We start from the raw sequence: 15,015 nt of genomic DNA on the forward strand, positions 1-15,015 counted from the left end.
TGGGGCTGACAAATGTGTTTACTCAAAATTTACCAAAGATTATGAAGTAATAATATGTCCTTGTGTTGATGATATGCTAATATTTAGCAATAACATATTGGCATAAATGAAACAAAGAAATACTTAACTTCTATATTTAAAATGACAGATTTGGATGAGGTTGATACCACTTTGGATATTAAAGTTAAGAAACATAATAATGATTATATTATTAATCAAAGTCATTATATTGGGAAATTGATCAATAAATTTAGATCTAAATATAAAAGAATTTAATAGTTCATATGACTCAAGTTTGAAAATGCATGAGAATAATGACCAAGTAATTGCACAACTTGAATATGCTAGTGCTATTGGAAGCATTATGCATGCTATGCGTTGCACGAGGTTAGATATTGCATTTGCAGTCTGCAAATTATCAATATATACAAGTAGGCCTAACAAAATTCATTGAAAAACCATTGGGAGAGTTCTCGGATATCTTAAAAGAATTAAAAATTTTGTCTTACATTATTCAAACTATAAGAGTATTAGAAGGATACTTTGATGCAAGTTGGATTATTAGTGCAAATGATAATAAGTCCACTTCAAATTAGATTTTTACACTAGGAGGTGGGGTCATTAGTTGGGTATCTAAGAAACAAACTTGCATCTCACATTCAACAATGGAGTCTGCATTTATAGTTTTAGCTGCAACAAAAAAGAAAGTAGAATGGTTGAGAAATTTGTTATTAGATATACAGTTGTGGCTACAGTCGATGCCGGTCATTTCTTTATATTGTGATAGTACTGCCACAATGGCTAGAGCATATAGCAATGTCTATAATGAAAATCTAGATATATTAGTTTAAGACATGATTATATTAAGAATTAATCTCTAGGGGGTGATTACCATAACATATGTTAAATTTGTAAGTAATTTGGCAAATCCTCTAACGAAAGGTTTATTAAGGGATTTGGTAAATAGTACTACAAAATGAATGGGTTTAAGACCCTTATTAGACACTAATATCAAGAACCCAACTTTTAGTTAGTAACCTCTAATTACAAAGTTCAATGAGTAAGAACAAGTTATTATTATGTATCTGTAATGCACTATTAGAACTCATTCCTCAAAATCTTGTTTGAAAATAATACAATCCATTACGTATAGAGGTTGAGTTTATACTCTTAATGGAGTTTGAATATTATATTATGGAATGAAAAATATCTAGAGCAATGGGAACATTAATGAAAACTCCACCTACATAAACATAAGGAGTGGTGTCGCTTCAACAAGAAGAATCTGAGAGATTCTCTTGTAAATGTTTATTATGAACATGATAAGCACATGGTCATTATGGTGCTAAAAGTGAACAACCATTTACAAAAATATATATGAATATTATGTGTGATGTATCTTCAATTTTAACGTAAGAAGTCGAGGTTCAATCTGCGGACACCATTTACTTCGTTAGGGTTATGAGATGCATTCGCTAATTGATGGTTCAAATTGAGAGATACCCTTTTGTATGCGTAATATTCATTTGTGTGAAAGGCAGAAATAAATAAATAAATATATTATAGACAAAAGACAAACCAACATTTCAAACTAGTGGAGGACTGTTAGATAGTTTGTGTAACACCCTGTACCTTCGTATAGAAATCAATATGACCTTATTGATAAGACGAAGGGTCAATTGACGTCAATTTAAGTGCCAAAGAGCGGTGACAAGTAAAAAGAATATTTTGAAATAAAATAATATTAAAATATTAATATTTTATCTATTATCAAAATTTGTCATGAAAAAGGATTATATGATTAATTTAAGTGGGGCAAAAGAAATAAAAAAGAATTTCGAAGAAAAACGATGATAATTGTGCCTGCTTGTCTTTATTAAATAGAGTTAGAGCGGGTAAGGGAATATTTAAATATTATAGTGATACTGCGTTGAAGTGCAACTTTGATATTTTGTTTGTACACATGTAAAGGAAGAAAAATAGAAGAAAATTATAATTTAAGAAATGTTGGAAGGACCCAATTAAAAAAGATGAAAGTTGGAGGATCACCTAGTAAATAAAGAAAAGTTTGAGGACTTATATGCAAATTTTAATATTTGGAATTAATTGAAAATTTACTAGTTAAGGAAAGTTAGATTATGTGAAAATGTGAGATGCACATGTGATTTGAATGAGTCAAAGAAAGATTAAATAAGATATGAAATAAATGTAGTGTATAGAATAAAATAATTAAAGAAAAAGAAATGGATTTCAAAGGCTTTGGTTTTATAATTTTACTACATAAAGGAAAAGAAGAAAAGTCAAAAGTCATTAAAGCATGGGCAAGCCGCCTATGACGAAAATGTGGAGAGAAAGGAAGAAGATAAAGATGGAGGAAAAGACAAAATAAAAAAAAAAGATATTGGGCAATTCGCCCATGTGCCAAAAACAAGGAAAAAGAAAACTATTTTTCCCAAGGCTTGGCCTTGAGAAGTCTGTCACAATCAAGAAAGAAAGAGAAAAGAAAATTAAATAATGAAGAAACAAAGAATGGAAGTGATGGGCGGGTGGAAGAAGTAGAAATATTTTGTGCCATGTAACTTAATACATAAAATAAGTAAAAGGAAAAGACAAAAAACTATGGGCATTGGGCAATCTGCCCATAGTGAGAAAACCAAGGAAGAAAGAAAGATCTAGAGCTTCCACCTGAGAGGAAGAAAAAGAAAGAAAGAAAAGCATTTGCAAGGCTCGACCTTGGGGAAATTCGCCCAAAGCCAAAGAGAAAGAAGAAATGAGGAAGGAAAAGAAAGAAAGAAAGAAAGAAAGAAAAAGAGAGAAAGAAAGAGAGAAAAATATGGGCACGGGCTTGGCTTAAAATTGAGTGAACCCGTGAGATTTCCTCTCTCACTCTTGAAGATTTATGTTGATTCATCACTCAGGAGACTTAAATGTTCAAGAGAGAAGCCGTGGAGAGTCAATGAAGGAATAAGCTCAGTTTGGTGGTTTAAGCAAAGAGAGGTAAGAATTTTGGTTTTAAGCTTGAGTAATTTTTGGAAATAAGTTGGTAATTGTGTGGGTATGTTTGTGGTAGCAATGGTAGCCATGAGTGTGAGGAAGTTTTGAACCTTGTGTGTGGGATCCAAGCTAAAACCAAAAGGTAAGCATGCAATGTGATTATATTGTGTTGTGCAAGATTTGGTTGGTTAAAGTATATGGATTGTGTGTTAAATGCTTGTGATTGAGGTTGATGGAAAAATATGAAATTGAGTAAGAATTTATTGATTGATGTATTGCCCGTATTCGAGTATGATTAATTGTATTGAGTTTGAATGGTTGCTAGGAAGAATATAAGTAGAAAAGTTTGCTATGGTGGCGTGCCGGGTGAAGTAACGAGTGATCGACAATTAGAGTTAGCTAGATACGCACTCGAATCAATAGCGACGAAGTGTCCTACTATTATAAGGTGAGTAAGGGGTGTCCATTTTAAAATTTTCGTAGCTAGACATATATATATACGTGTTGATTTATTTTAAACACAAAATTGTGGAAAGCATTAGCTGATAAAATCTTAGGTATTTTGTGGATGCAAGTTGATTTTAAAGTTGGTTTGGATATATCTATAGATAGACTATACATGTAAAGTGTTTTAAAACTGGGAAACAATCCTTTTTATAATGTTTGAATCAAAATTCGTGCCCTATATTTTTATGTAATATGCATAGTTAAAGGCAATTGTTAAATGATTTAAAATGCACGTTTTGAGCATCGGTTTTAGTTCGATTTTTGTATAAGAGAATACACCATGCCTTTTTTTTTTTACGTGAAAAGTAATTTGAAGGATTATTGAACCTTATTGTCAAATGGTTTTAAGCAAAAGACTTGGAAGCCTTGATTTGATTTTTTGATAATAGTTTTGACAAACTAAGTGCGTCGAGAGTAAGCCGGCTATCACTTCGATTAAGTGTGACATTCGTGCACAAGTGAGCTCTAGTTAGAGAACCTTTGGATCGTCGACGGGCGGTTAGGTATGGCAGGGTTCACGGCCTGTGATATATATACGTGACTGGACGACCATAGATATATATGGTTGCGATCACTTGATTCTTCGATATCGACCAACATCGTTAAGACTACCATGGCTATGGGAATCCGATGGAGCGAGGCTTTCGGATTGTTATTACGTGGAAATGAGTCCACGTGTTGATATTATACTTTCCTACTCAAGAGCCTTGTGAGTCTTTGACACATACTCTTTTGCATGGTGGAGAGTTAAGATTTTCTCTGCAGCTCCCATTGTTTAAATAAAAGCTTTCAGTGTTTATTTGACAATCATGAGTTGATTTAGGTGGCAGTACACTATGATTTCTTTACATGCCACACATTTTGGGAGTGTGCATACCTTTATACTGTATTTCATATTTTGATAGTACATGATGTTTCCGATGATTGAAACTTTTTTTGTTACACTTATTTTCGGCACTGTTTTGCCAAAGAAAACATTGTATTATGATTTTACGAAATTATTTTTATAAGGCACAAATATCCTTATTGTGATTTGGTTTATAAGATTAGTAATTTATATTTTGATTTTATCATTCAAATGATCTGCTTATTGCTTGTTTTCCATCTATGTCCTGCTCATGGAGCCGATGATCACTGAGTCTGTGATAGTCATCCTTTTATCTTCCTTTTGCAGATAGTGATCGGCTTAGCATACAATCATTGACACTTATGGTCCACCGCTAATAGATAAAGGCATCTCATAGCAATTCATTCTGAGTCACTTTGTTGCTAGAGGTCAAGTCATTGTACATTGTTTTCTTTGTAAATGAGTACTGGTCTCAATATAAATGTTTAATTGGAGATTTTAGACTATGATGTATTTACATATAATCATATGGATTAAAGGTCCAAATAATTTGTTATGCATATTGTTCAAATCATGTCACGAAAGTATATGGTTTAAAGCAATAACATAGATTGGTGAACGAGTATAGTGAATTATCAAAAATCTCTAATAAGGCTTGTTCGGGACTTGACGAGTTCTCTCGAAGGTCTCGAACGTCAGTAACGATTGGGGAGAAGGTCGTTACAGTTTGTTAATGTTGGACTTATTGTCACTAAAGAATTATAAATAATTACCTTATTAAAATATAACTTTTGAAAGGTTATTAAATATAACTATTGAATAGTTGTATTATAGGAAATAACTATTTAAAGAGTTATATTATGAAAAGAAATAAGTCTTTTCATACTATTTGAAGAGTCATATTATGAAAGGAAATAAGTTTTTTCATTAAAAGACGTATATATTGACTTATTATATAAACAACGTTCTTACACTGTCAATTTTATAATTTTGATAAGTGTGTTAATGACTTAATTGTATTTTGGAAGTTAAAAAAATACCTTAAGGAAAGTGACAATTCACACCCTCAAAGTCATACTCTTCATTCTTCACAAAATATTCTTCTTTTCAAATTTTCTAGCAAAATGTGTATTAAAATCGTTCTCAAGTGAGGACAACTCATACTTGGAAGAGTATGTTGAGATATATTTTCGACAAAGCCAAATTAGTCACTTAAGGTTATGGAAATAAGTTAAGATATGAAATTGATTAAGCAATTAATTTGCATAAACTTTTGAGTTAAATATTGAGATATGCTATCAACCAAAATTCTAATTATATATCATGAAGTTAAATTTAAAATCTTAAGATTTTTGTTAATAAATAAATGTATTTTAACCAAGTTTGGCTTTTGGCTAAATTTTAATTTAAGGAGAAATGAAGATATTTGGTAGGAATTGAATATAATTTCAATAAGAATTTGATTGTTGTAAGGCTAGAAGGTGTTAAGTTTGAAAAGCATCCTATTAAAGTTAACAGGTTTTAGGATTGGGAAGCTTATAAGGTTAGAAGGTTTCAATATGGAAAGTATTGTAAGGTTAAAATGTATTGGGATTAAGAAGCTTATAAAGTTAGAAAGTTTCATGGATTAGAATATGGTTAGTTAACTAAATAAGGTTGCTTGCTTATATTTTAATTCATAGAATTTTACATCAAGAATATGTATTCTCACTATAAAAAAATTAAGTTTTTTAAAAGAAATAATCCATTAGTAAAACACATGGATTTTCAACATAATTTTTTTTAGGAATACCTTTCTTCAGTAATATCTTTTGTTGGAAATAGAAAAATTAGAAAAATTTGTAGATAAAAATCGAACTTAAAAATTTTGTTGGAAATGAATTTAATATTTTGGATGTCGCAATGCGTGAGTTTGGGAACACAATTGTTCGACTACGAAAGAGAAGTTGCCATCAATATTTTTTTGTTTATGTGAGATAGATCACCTATTTGAATTTATCTTTTCTAGCAAGATCTTAAACTTGACTTAAGTTTATTAAATAAAAAAATTAAATTATGGTCTTCAAAATAGTTTTAGGGTTTACAAGTACAAGTACATTCAGGGAAGCTATTAGTACACCGTGATGCTCATTTTGAGATCAGTATCAGTTAATCATGTCTTATTTTATTTTAACCTTAATTAATAATATTTTATCTTTTTTTGCTTATATTTCCCTTAGTCACCAACTATTTATTATTTTGATTTGTTATTAAAAATTGGACATTTCTCTTATATCATCCCAACATTACGGTGAGACTTAAGAAAAAAATTTTCACCTCAAAATATTTAACAAATCATTCTTATTTTCTTAAAAAGGCTTAGTCATTGGATCCATTTAATATTTTATGAAAACGGGTTTTGATTGTAAACTTTATGCTTTTTTATTTTTTATGTTCTTATTATTTTTAAAATAATTGTCAATTTTTAAATAAATGAAATCTATTATATTGGAAACTCTTCTAAATTCTCCCAATGCTTTGGTGAAATTTAGAAATATTTTCTCACCTCAAGAATTTTTTAGAAGTTTGTCTCTCCAATTTTCTTGCAAAATGATCAAAGATTCTCATTTATTAGCTAAATTAACATTTTCAATGCACATGATGTAAACATGGAAAGAGTGATGAATGTTTTTTTTTTTTCTATCAAAGTGGGATTTTTATTAATATCAAACCATTCTAGGGAAAGAGACCCCTAACATGTTATTGATCAAAGGAAGCCCGACATGCTCCATCCAATTTAATGACCCACCCCCCTGTCGGAGGAGGCTGCCAACCAATCAATATCTCTTCGTTTCTATTTTCTGAATAACAAACATTTTTGGGTAATGAAAGGGCAGTAGATATTGCCCCTACCATACTTTTAATCATTGTCAGCTTTCTTTCAACTGGTAATGTATGGTCTTCCTTTCGAAAATGGAGAGGTTTCTCCACTTCCAAATCTACCAACAGGTTACACCAAATGTAGTTAGCCAAGCATTGCCATGAGTGCCCAACTTATTATTACTATGGTTGCCTTTCAGCCATTCTCTGAATGATAACCTAAAAAACTGGCTACATTCCTCTTGAGGCAGGAGCTTCATCCACACTACACTTGCTTGGGCACAATCCCTAAAACGTACAGTAGAGATTCCTCTTCTAAGCCACATTGTTGCATTTGGATTCATTAATCATATGTCTTCTAGCGCTCTCCTGGTTCATGAGGAGCCTCCCATGAAAACATTGAAATAAAAAAAGTCTCACTCGTGGAAGGTCCAACCAACGCCATGCCAATTTCGAAACTCCACTAGTAGTGGCTTCATTTTAGGCAGCTGTTTTCCTCAGAAACTCATATGTTAAGGCCACAAAAAAATACCAGAAGTTATTGCCCAATAAGGCTCATCCCTTCGGGACTGTAGTGATGGTGGCAGTGACTGCATAATCCTCTGGACTACATATATTGGCAGACAGCTCAATAATTTTCCTTGGTCCCAGTCTTCATTCTCAGATAAGTAGTCACGGACGCTATCATTTTCCAATGCCTTGCATATCTGTCCCCTGCTAAAAGACATCAGAGGTTCATCACCAATCCAAGTATCCTTCCCGAAATTGACAGTAAGGTCGTCACCCAAAGCCCAGCGTAAGTTGCGTCTAAAAGTTTGGCATAAGCGGCTTAGGGAGCCCCACAATGCCGATGCACCATGGCGTCATGTACTCTCCGATCTACGATTTGTATCAAAACCATATTTTCCTTTCAGAACTTGCACCCAGAGCACATTAGGTTTAGTAAAAAATTTGCCACATTATCTTAAGTAAAAAATCATTGTTCATGAACTGTGGTCGGCAGATGCCCATGCCTCTTTCTTGTCGAGGTTTGCACAAATCCAGTTATTTAATTAGGTGCACTTTTCTATTAGATGCGTCATCTCCCCAAAGAAAATTTTTGCACAACATGTACACTTCAATCTTCTGACAAATTCCAAGAGGAATTGAAATTGCTTGCATGACCTAATATGGAATGGTGGCTAAACTAATTTAACTAAAGTCAATCTTCCCGCAAGCGAAAGAGAAGATGCCTTCCAATTGCTTAATCTACTCCTCACCTTATCAAACAAATAATTAAACTTGTTAATGTCGTTCCTTCCTCGCAAAATTGGTAACCTCAGGTACTTACCCATGTCTTCTCAATAACCAAACCCCGAAACATTCTTTAGTTTTTTAATGCTGTTCCTGTTAACATTTATAGAACAACAGAAAATTAATGGATTTGTCCTTACCTTCTCACTTAAACAAGCACAGAAATCTTCCAAGACACCTTTGATGGTTTCCATCTAAGCTAATGAAGCTTCCGCAAACAAGACCAAATCGACTGCGAAGAATAAATGAGACATAAGCGGGCATCTAGCAGACAACTTCACAGGCTTCCAATGACATTGTGATACCGCTTCATTAATTGTATGCGACAATCTCTCAAAACAAAGGACAAACAGGTAGGGAAATTGGGTCACCCTGATGAACCCCCTGGGATGGTGCAAATGCATTTGAGTGTTCACCATTCCATAATATCTGAGTGCTACTACTTTGCCAACTGCGTAACAGAACATCAATGAACTTCTCGGGGATACCGGCATCCATATGTGAGTCTTGAATAAACTCCTATCTCAACCTATCATGTGCCTTTTCCAAATCAATCTTCCTCATCATCCAACCTCTTTTACATTGCTTCTTCTGGAAAGAGTGCATTACCTCTTGTGTTACAATCACATTGCCGAAGATTTGTCTCCCACGGATGAAGTTTGACTGTGTGCCTACAACAAAAGTTGTCGTAATAAGCTTTAATCTATTCGTTAAAACTTTCATCAGTACCTTAAATATCACCGAGAGTAAGCTAATTGGGTGAAACTAGGTGATATTCTCTAGGGATGATGTTTTCGGAATTAGCACAACTAGTGATCGACACATACTCTCACTTAGATGGCCTCCCTCAAATGTATTCGACACAAAATCAACCAAACTTTATCCAACAACCGACCAATATGATTGAAAGGACATTGCTTGAAAACCATCAACTCTAGGAGCCTTCAGTGGCTTCATCTCAAACAACACAGTTTTAACTTCGTTACCCTCTATCAATTTCATCAGGGTTGCTGACTCAACATTTGATATGGCAGGAAAATGTCCTCTAATTGGGTATAGCGGCATGCACTCTGATTTCTTTGAAAATAGCTGCTCAAAGAATGTCGTTGCTTGCATTCTAAGCATGCTTTGATTGTCACACCAAACCCTAGCAATATCTTTTAGTCTCATAATTTTAAGCTTGCTCTTACGACGAGCTATTCTGACATGAAAATACTTTGTATTTTCGCCCAATTTTATCCAATCAATCTTTGCCTTCTATGCTCAAAAAACTTCCACTTGTCGAAGTATATTCTCATATTCCACTCTCAAAGAATGCTTGATTTCCCTAAACCGAAACGAAGATCAATTCTCTAGGGCCTGATCAATACCTCGTAAACGTGCCAAAATACGTTTCTTCGTGAGAAAGATACTACCAAACACCTATCTATTCCAAGAAAAGGCTTTCATAGAGATGTCAGACAGTCTTGTCACAAGATGCCCAGTGCACCGTCATTCCTACCTTGTCTACAACCCTTTCACTTATTCTGGGTTCTACAAGGATTAATATCGAAACCTTACACTGACACACATAATCTTTTATCACCCCAATAAAATTCCTGTCACCTGCACCTTGGCAATTCCAATTCAAATCCATAAAATATTTAATTAAAATAGAAATGAACTTATGAGGTATTAACCCTCTATAAACTTTCGTCAACTGCCAAAACATCACTTTGAGATGAACTGGTTATGTCCATCTATTGAGTAGTGCTTACGCTACTATCAATGTCATGATGAACTGAAGACTCCATCCCTCGCGTCTTAGCGTTTTTCTTTAAAGAAATTTTTTGTAGCCGAACAAGGTCGCTTTTATCAAGGGTTTTTCCTCATTCTTCCCAATGTGAATACCACCCATCTTTTCTGCTCTAGTTACAACATCCTTGATCGGCATTAAAGACGTTCTCTTAGGGCTGCTAGGTTGATGAGCGTCAGCGAGAAGTAGCTCTGTGTGTTTATCGGGATCCAAAATCTGATCCTGTGCCACATGCCTATCTGCTCCAATACTCTCCTGTTGTAACGGACCCCTCTCCCCCTACGGCCTTACACCACTCCGCTGTACACTCCTTAGTGGGTCAGTTCCCATGTCCCCTTGATGGCCGTTACTTGTAGTGGTCAAGATGATGGTATTTTCAACCTCCATTATGTTATTTCCATTGCTGGACCCCGCGACCACATTACTAATCAATGCCTTATTTTTGACTATGTCAGTATTTGACTTTTCCTTACTAACCATCTGTTCATTAACATCCACATGTGTTTCTGGTCCTGTATTACCCTCATTAGTATTAAAGGCATAATACCAGGGTTGGTGTCTAAAATCACAAACTGAGACTTTTGAGCAGTTTTATTCGCCATTTTAAATCCATATGTAGGTCTCTTCCTTTCTGTGGCCCTAGGTTTCCTTCGAGTGACAAGCATCCAAGGGCCATACATCGCCCCATGCCTCCATCTTAGGAAGGGTCCTCTTGTCCATGATCCTCTTGTTCTCTGTCTTTCTGATTTACACCAGTATCACCACAATCCTCCTGCACATAGCCATATATACCACAGGTGAAACATACTTTGGGGAGTCTTTCACCCTCCACCAACTGAAGTTGACCATTAATGTAAAAGCAAGGAATCAATGGTTTCGTTAAATCCAACTGCATAGCAATCAAGGCAAACTTGCCCTGCTTCTCCTGATCGATATTGTAGTCAATCTTTAGTAGACGGCCTAACTTATACCCAATTTGCCGCAGCACAGACTTGTGATACAAGTGTAACAACATTCTCGGGAAACGCATACATGTTGCCACCGTTGATAGGTCCTTGACGCCCTTTACGTAATTGGATGACCATCGACGCACCACCAAATATTGTCCTTGTATCATCCATGGGCCATCAAGCAAAGCATGAAGGTAATCATGCACTACCCTTTATAAAACCGCACCAGATGAGCTTCATCATCCAAGTCCACAATCAAGTAACAACCTTTGGGAGCCCATAATGACACGATCTTGTTGCATAGCGATTGATAAGAGATCGGACGACCAAGCATCTGGACAATCACTGAACACTGCCACCATTTGACCAGTTCTTTATGTTTCCTGTTAGAGATTATAAGAGAAAAAGTGCCATTCTTAGTCTCACTCCATAAGAATTCCATTTCCTCCTCCATTTCATCAGTTGACTCCTTCTCATTGTTATCCGACGCATCATCGTTGTATTCCATCTTTTTTTCTTAAAATAAGTTCCCATCCGAGATTAAACCCTCACACTCCGAGACGGTTAACGCGTCTTTGAATGAGGGATTATCATGTATCGTTGCTACAGGGCTGCTATTCAGATTGCTGACGTTCTCCATTTTTAGTCGAACCTTTTTCGGGTTCTACTGGCCAGCAAGGCCGGATTATTCTTCGTCAAGCAGTCATCAGGCACTGCCATTTTTTTTTCCTTCAATGATGCTATTTTTCAATTTTATTAAATAGCAAGTGAAAATATTTTTCTTGAAAATTTTTCTAAATTCTCCTAATACTATGATAGAATCCAGAAATATTTTTCATTTAAGGAATTTCTTGAGAAATTCATCTATACAATTTCCTCAAGAAAACCTGATCATCGAAGATTTTAATTTATTTAAAAGAATCAATATCTCAAATGAATGATGATGATGCAAAAGAGTGTTTATTTTATTTTTTGATTTTTTTTCTTTATCATTTTTTATTTTAAGATATATGTATTTACTTATTATTTATTTGTTCTTAGATTATTTTTTTAAATATACCTTTTAATTTTCAAAATATATTCATTTATTATTCCAATTTTTCTTCTTTTTTTATCCTATATTTTTTTATCATTTATATTTCTTTTAGGAAAACATATTTACTTATTTTCTTTTCATCCTATTTTTTTTACATCATTATCATTTTTCCTTTTTTGAAAACATATTTCAGATTGTTCTGTAAATGTTAAAACCCATTCCCATGAAAGAAAAGTCAGCTGATAGATGAAAGTAACATCGGCCACAACTTCAGATTTCAGAAAACGCTAATGCGACTGAGACTTGTTCAGTATTAGGCTAACTGTTTCCGAGACATTTTTTTTTACACATGTAGTGCACTTCTTAAACATATATATGATGAATTGTCAGACATAATGCATGTTTGAATTACTCATATTATATAGTTCATATTGATAGGTTAGGATATTCACGAAAAGATACAGGCTGAAACATAAGAGAAGAAATAACAGCAAATCCAACAAAAAAAAGAAGTGAAATTCATCTTCTGAAAATTGTAAATATCAGTAAAATGGATTGAGAGAGTGGAGAAGAACCTGTAACTGTAACCAAATGATATATGAGTGAACAAACTATCCGAGCAAGGAGCATTTTGAAAGATTAAAAATATCATATCATGGCATCATAATTCCGCTTCAAAGTTGAAACAAAATGTTAAATCCTCCGAAAACCTAGAGATTTTACTCCTAGAAAAACCACTAGTGCAAGTGTACCATACTGATGATGTGTCAGCCATGATGCCATGTGAACAAGTGCATGCCAATCTCAAAAACTTGACAAGCTGTGCACCACCAGAGTTAGTGAACTAACTAGTTATGAAGGACAAAGTTAATATGCGTGCTTCTGCGGTTGAGCACCACGCCGATACTGCAAATCATTCTTCCTGCTAAACTCTGTCTTTGTTCCAGTTGATTGTTTAGAAACTTTCTCCTTCTCCTTGTCAACAGCAATCTGCTTAAAGCGGCATTCAGGAGTGCAAAATGCACGAACGTCACTGCATTATATAACCAAGTTCAGTTCATTAATTATCTGGAAAGCTAAGGTGTGAGTATGCCAATAATATGCTTAACTGAACTCCAACTAGAAGACCTGAATCAGACATGGAGAGGGGAGACTCAGAAACTTTAACCATCAAAGTGTGAAATGAGAAGCAACCAGAGACAGAAAATAAAGAGGTAAAAAATTGAAGAATATATATAATCCCACATTTGGTTACACGCTTATACTTGTGCTGCTTGGATGATAAAGAAAAGGGAAAATGCAGATGAAACACTAAGAGCAGCTCGTACGTTCATTTCTTTTCCCAATATGCACTTTATAACTGGCAATTAGAGGTCTAACGAACACATGCATAAGTAAGAAATCCCAAAAGCATAGTGGAAACATGCAATGCAGTAGATTACAAACAGTCTACTATGATAGATGAGCACTTAGCATGTGCAATGCAGATGTATACTTTTAAGTCTAATTGACAATTTCACCATTTTCAGAGACAAAAAAGGAGAAAGGAACAAAGAAACTTAAAACTCCAAGGCATTTCTTTAATTCTTCCACAAATCAAACAGTAAAAGAGGGTTTTTTAATTATAATATAAAAAAATGAGACATGAAAGAAAAAAACAAACTTCACATGAAGGCTTCATTATAATTAACTTGGCTTAAGCTGCTTCAGCTTCAGAAAAATACAAAGGTTAAAGAAACGAAGAAAAGAACTGAAATAAAGATTCAATTTCCTCTTATTTACTAGTGTCTAGTTAGACTAGTATTACTTTCCAGTTCTTTCTCAGCAGCTTAAGGGAGAGTCAATAATAGACAACAACAAAGAAACTAAAAGATTTATATTGATGAAAAAAATTCGTATGGGATAAAAATAAAAGCATAAAACAGGAACATACCCGTACATAAATCTTTCATCAATCTGACACAGCTCCTTCTTGCAAAAGAAGCATTTGTCCAAGAAATGACTCACTTGCTCTCCCTGCCGCTGCCCCATTTTCACATTCACATCCGGCGCCGACACGATCAAGACCCCTACCCTCGTCATCTCCCAAACCTTCGGCGAAGGTGCATAGGCAGAAATTACGGAAGAAGTGGCGCGTGAGCCCACCGAAAAGCAGAAGCAGAAGCAGAAGCAGCAGCAGCAGCTGGCGGAGGGTTGAGGACACGGATGTTGCGGCTAGAGGAGCAGTGGAGGCGAGAGCGCTTCATGTTGGTTCCAAAAGTGAAACTTGAGGGTTTTAAAGTTTTTTCTAGTAAGTGAAAGGAAATTCGGGAAACAGAGGCGAAATTTAGGGTGGCGACGGGCGGGAACAACGTAACAGGCTGAGTGTGTTTTGCCCGTTTGGAGGTGTTTGAATTCGTGGCTGGTTTGTATAGGATACTGTGGCCGCTATTGAACGGCCCAACTAGAGTTTTTTTTCTTATTTTATTTTATTTTTTTAAAAAATTATTTTAGAGGGATAAATTTAAGAGACATTTTAAAAAATAATCTTTAAAAATAAGATGTTTTTAAAAATAATTTTTTTATAATTTTAACTATTTTTAGGTCAAGTTGAACAAAATTACCCTTAATGAGTTACAAGCTATGATGTTACACGTCATGTACAAAAACCTGTGACAAGCCATAGTTAGCGTGTTATACATTATGTACAAAAATATATAACACGTCATATATAAAAATCTGTGACAAGCTATAG

General features: G+C 34.5%; 2 protein-coding genes across 2 annotated transcripts; both read right to left on the reverse strand.

Annotated features, from left to right (window-relative positions):
* On the reverse strand, positions 10,993–11,753 carry LOC18613301. Its single transcript, XM_018118078.1, has 2 exons — positions 11,472–11,753; positions 10,993–11,358 (listed from the first exon to the last, which is right to left on the reverse strand). The coding sequence occupies exons 1-2, from the start codon at positions 11,751–11,753 to the stop codon at positions 10,993–10,995; spliced, it is 648 nt and encodes a 215-aa protein (XP_017973567.1).
* On the reverse strand, positions 12,777–14,660 carry LOC18613302 (protein MARD1). The gene is made up of 2 exons (XM_007050476.2): positions 14,215–14,660; positions 12,777–13,314 (listed from the first exon to the last, which is right to left on the reverse strand). The coding sequence occupies exons 1-2, from the start codon at positions 14,361–14,363 to the stop codon at positions 13,149–13,151; spliced, it is 315 nt and encodes a 104-aa protein (XP_007050538.2). The 5' UTR covers positions 14,364–14,660; the 3' UTR covers positions 12,777–13,148.

Source organism: Theobroma cacao, chromosome 1 (genome assembly GCF_000208745.1).
Source record: "Theobroma cacao cultivar B97-61/B2 chromosome 1, Criollo_cocoa_genome_V2, whole genome shotgun sequence".
NCBI lineage: Eukaryota > Viridiplantae > Streptophyta > Magnoliopsida > Malvales > Malvaceae > Theobroma > Theobroma cacao.

Excerpts from the sequence above, each read along its gene's own strand:
- LOC18613302 (XM_007050476.2), bottom strand. The coding sequence starts at position 14,363 with ATGACGAGGGTAGGGGTCTTGATCGTGTCGGCGCCGGATGTGAATGTG. Across the intron at positions 13,315-14,214 it reads GATGAAAGATTTATGTACGG|TGACGTTCGTGCATTTTGCA; the intron begins GTATGTTCCTGT and ends TATATAATGCAG.
- LOC18613301 (XM_018118078.1), bottom strand. The coding sequence starts at position 11,753 with ATGGAATACAACGATGATGCGTCGGATAACAATGAGAAGGAGTCAACT. Across the intron at positions 11,359-11,471 it reads TGGATGATGAAGCTCATCTG|GGCGTCAAGGACCTATCAAC; the intron begins GTGCGGTTTTAT and ends AATTACGTAAAG.